Here is a 4,694-nt window from a genome sequence, read left to right on the forward strand (position 1 = left end):
AACGTAATAATTCCGATTGGTGATGGTGGCCGAAATGAGGTTGCGATGGATAGAATTAGCGACAGTTTTTACAATGGCACGTAATTTTCACAACTCACAATTTTCAAAACTGACTACTTCAGTTCTTCAAAGCCTCGTTTTCAATCCTTCAATCCAGAAATTAAACACGGCGCGGATAAGATCTATGGAGAAAGATGGTTTTGTGCACAGAATGGCGTAGGATAGTGTCAACCAAGACATCGTTAAATATCGCTGTGCCCTAGTAAAATATTGATAAATCGGTAACACTTTACAGTAAGGTTCATTAACGAATCTTATTGTAAAGTGTTACCGATAAATCTTTACATGTGAATGAATACACCGACCTGAGAATCATTTTAACTGCTAATATTTCAGCTTAATTCATATGTGTTTTCTATCGGTTTAGAATAAAAACAATCCCAGATTTGCGGATGAATCTGTTTTTTGATAATCGGTCAAACGATTCAGTTCGATTCATTCGAACAGTTCACTCGCGCACTGAATCGTTTGGATATTTTATAAGAACACATTTTAAAACAAACAGAGCGCTGGATTAGGTGGATATTTACCTACAATCAGTTTGTAGAAAATAAAACTTGTAAACGTCTTCTATCGGTTGACGAAGCAGCTCTTTATTGCGCGTGCAGCTTGTGAACGATTCTGTGCTGCAGATAAGAATTATTATATCCTTTTTTACCCAAAACGCTTCATCTGGAAAGCATCTGCTGTGTGCAAACATCTGATAGACATCTGTAAGATGTCAGTTTTACATGCATTCTAGATGCATCTTAAAGACATCTTCTAAACGTCTATTTGACATCTGATAGGAAACGTCCTATAGACGTATTGCAGATGAGCAAACACTCTGAAAAATACGTCTAGCAGATGTAATGCAGACGTCAAAGTTGTGCTGACAGGGTTGCAATTGACTCAGTTGAGGACGAGTGTGTTGTGTTGACACTGAAAAGTTTGTGCAAAGAAATGAAAAGTGTGCGAACGCAACAAGAAAATGTCAGAAATGGTGATTCTAAGCACGTTAGAGGCACTGGTGAACTGATTCGGTCCCCGTCTGAATTAAATTGGGAAATACAGTGAATGTTGACAACAAAATAAAACATGAGGAGGAAGCTTTAGGAGAGGAAACGGGTAAAAATGTGAGCATGAGTCAGACGAGCACATGGTGAACTTTACATTGCATCGAAGATGCTGAGCTAAATAAATTATAGATAAATAATGCATTCTTGATAAATATGACATATTAAAAACAACTTTAGAGGCTTTCTTATTTAAAAAATGTTAGTTTAGTTTAGTCAAAAGGTTTGAGGTTTTTTTGTGCATGGTGACTAAAAGCAGCTTCTCTGTAACTCTACTTTATCTGCCATAACTCTTTTCCATACTGCATGCATTACTATAGTGAAGAACAACAAAATTTCAAAAATTTTAAGTCAAATGAAAATGAAAATGGAACATTTAAGAAATAAAAACTTATTGAAAATATTATTAAAAACTATATAGACATTTAAAAAAACTAATAAAAATTGCAAAAACTAAATTTCTACAACTTTAAAATTAAAACAAAAAAATATATAAAAATAATAACTAATTCAAAATATAAAAAATAGACATTTAAAAAATAATAAAAATAACAAAATCACAAAAAAATTCTAAAACTTTAAAATTTAAATTAAAACAGCAAATGTAAAAATAAAAAAAGAATTCACAATATTAATAAAATATAATACATATTATAAAAAATTTATATTAAACAACTTTAAAATGAAAACTAAAAAATATATAAAAATAAAATCTAATTCAAAATATTAAAAAATAGACATTTAAAAAAATAATAAAATTAACAAAAACACAAAAAATTCTAAAAATTTAAAAATTTAAATTAAAACAGCAAATATATATATATATATATATTAAAAAAAAATCACAATATTAATAAAAATATAAACATATTATAAATGCATGCATTACTATAGTGAAGATGTTGGAGCAGGAACGTCATGGAACAGCAGATCAGTGTTGTGAAACATGCCAGACCTTCACTTCTGACTTCCTGAAACACTGAAAAAGAGCAGAAAGTCCCCCGGCGGCGTCTGTGTTTGACCGGCGCTCATGGCTCTGGACGCTCTGATCCGGATCTTTGCCATCATGTCAGGTGAGTGATATTTACTCTGTCTGCTCAGTACATTTGTTACATTAAATCAGCGTATGATCAGAATCATGATGCGTGATCATTTTTCTCTGAACATCATCTCAGCACTAACCCATCTGATTAACATGCTCTGTGGTCTCACATCATTAAATGCATCTGAACACATGTGTAATATGTGTAATATGTGCAGTAAATGCATGTGGAGTAAAGGTGCATGTGCTCATTCAGACTCAGACGCTCAGATGCGTAACTTCCCTGTTTCTATATTTTGATCCTGTTGTGAAATAATCTGTCCTGTGCTGATCTGATCTGAAGACACATTTGATGACAAGGACCATAAAAGGACAATGTTTTACAGTCTTTTCAGTCATTAGAGTTGGACATTTTAATGAGCAGCTGTTGGCGATGAGATGTGAAATATTATCAGAATTAATTTTGCTCTGCTAATGTTAAAGTTTTGTGTATTTAATTTGTTTTTAGAGCATTATTGGTAAGGTCTCATTAGTTAACGTTAGTTAATGCATTAATTAACAATGAGTGATTTAATAACATTAGATAAGCAATTTGTTAAGGTTAATAAAAAATAACAGTTCATTGTTCATGTTAGCTCAGGTCCATTAAATAATATTAACGGATACAACATTTCCTTTCAATAATGTATTAGTAAATTTTTTTATAATTAACAAATGTTGAAAAAGTATTTTTCGTTGTTAGTTCATGTTAATTTTAACTAAATGTATAATGAAAACGGAAAATATATTAAAACTAATTAATAATATTAATAAATACTATATAGACATATTTTAAAATGACTAATAAAATTTACAAAAACATTAAAAGAAAACTACAAAAACTTTAACTGAAATTAAAATGAAAAGGGAAAATCTTAATAAAAATTAATAATATTAACAGATACAACTTTTGATTTTAATAATGTATTAGTGAATGTTGGAAATAAATGTAATTAAGATTAATAAATGCTTTAGAAGTAACACTGAAAATATATTTAAAAATAAATCAAAATATATAGACATTTGAAAACTAATAAAAGTGACAAAAACATACAAAATTACTAAAAAGTTATTAAAATGAAATTAAAACTTAAATTTCATTCTTAGTTCATGTTGACAAAATTTAAAATAAAAAATGAAAATATATAGTATTTTTTAAAAATTCCAATTTCAAAATATTACATAGATATATTTAAAAGCAACTACAAATGACAAAAACACAAAATACTACATTTTAACTGAAACGAAAATGAAAATGGAAAATATAAAAATTAATAATATTAACAGATACAACTTTTGATTTTAGTAAAGTTTTAGTAAATGTTGGAATTAACATTAGCTCAGATTAATAAATGCTTTAGAAGTATTTTTCATTTAGTTCTTGTTAACTTTAAATTTAAAGTGAAACCAGAAACTATATAAAAACTAAAAAAATCTAATAAAAATGATGAAACAATTTTTTTTAATACTTTAATGGAAATTAAAAAGAAAATGGAAAATATATAATAATAAAAACCATTTAATAATATTAACAGATGCAACTTTTAATTTTAATGTATCAGTAATGTTGGTTTAATAAAAAAGTAAAGTTTAATAAATGCTTTAGAAGTATTTCCATTGTTCATTCATGTTAACTTTAAATTTAAAATGAAAAGTTACTAGCATGTTGTTAACATGATTAACAAGTTACTAGCATGTTGCTATGATGCATGATTAACATGTTACTAGCATGATGCTAGCATGTTTCTAGCATATTTAGCAAGTTGCTAGCATGTTTTTTAGCATGATTAGCAAGTTACTAGCATTTTGTTAGCATTATAAGCAAGTTACTAGCATGTTGTTAACTGATTAGCAAGTTAATAACATGTTGCTAGCATGATTCTAGCATGATTTGCATGCTACTAGCGTGATTCTAGCATGATTAGCATGATGCTGCCATGTTTCTAACATGTTTATCAAGTTACTAGCATTTTGTTAGCATGCTTAGCAAGTTGCTAGCATGTTTCTAACATGATTACCATGTTACTAGCATGGTGTTAGCATGAATAGCAAATTTACTTGCATGTTGCTAGCATCATTCTAGCATGTTTAGCAAGTTGCTAGCATGTTTCTAGCATGATTAGCAAGTTACTAACATTTTGTTAGCATGTTTCTAGCATGATTAGCAAGTTACTAGGAATTTGGTTAGCATTTTTCTTGCATGATTAGCAAGTTACTAGCATGTTGTTAGCATGATTAGCAAGTTACTAGCATTTTGTTAGCATGTTTCTAGCATGATTAGCAAGTTACTAGCATTTTGTTAGCATGTTTCTAGCATGATTAGCAAGTTACTAGCATTTTGTTAGCATGTTTCTAGCATGATTAGCAAGTTACTAGCATTTTGTTAGCATGTTTCTATCATGATTAGCAAGTTACTAGCATGATGTTAGCATGATTAGCAAGTTACTATCATTTGGTTAGCATGTTTCTAGCATGATTAGCAAGTTACTAGCATTTTG

General features: G+C 29.1%; 1 protein-coding gene across 1 annotated transcript in view; it reads left to right on the plus strand.

The window, feature by feature from the left end:
• The first annotated feature begins 2,111 nt into the window (after positions 1–2,111).
• LOC107738632 (myelin-associated glycoprotein-like) overlaps positions 2,112–4,694 on the plus strand; it is a 17,928-nt gene continuing 15,345 nt past the window's right edge. Inside the window, exon 1 of the mRNA XM_016550446.1 lies at positions 2,112–2,188. Within this exon, the coding sequence (XP_016405932.1) occupies positions 2,146–2,188 (43 nt within the window). The 5' untranslated portion in view covers positions 2,112–2,145. The remainder of the gene's footprint in view (positions 2,189–4,694) is intronic.

Source organism: Sinocyclocheilus rhinocerous, unplaced genomic scaffold (genome assembly GCF_001515625.1).
Source record: "Sinocyclocheilus rhinocerous isolate Xijiao unplaced genomic scaffold, SAMN03320098_v1.1 scaffold281, whole genome shotgun sequence".
Lineage (NCBI taxonomy): Eukaryota > Metazoa > Chordata > Actinopteri > Cypriniformes > Cyprinidae > Sinocyclocheilus > Sinocyclocheilus rhinocerous.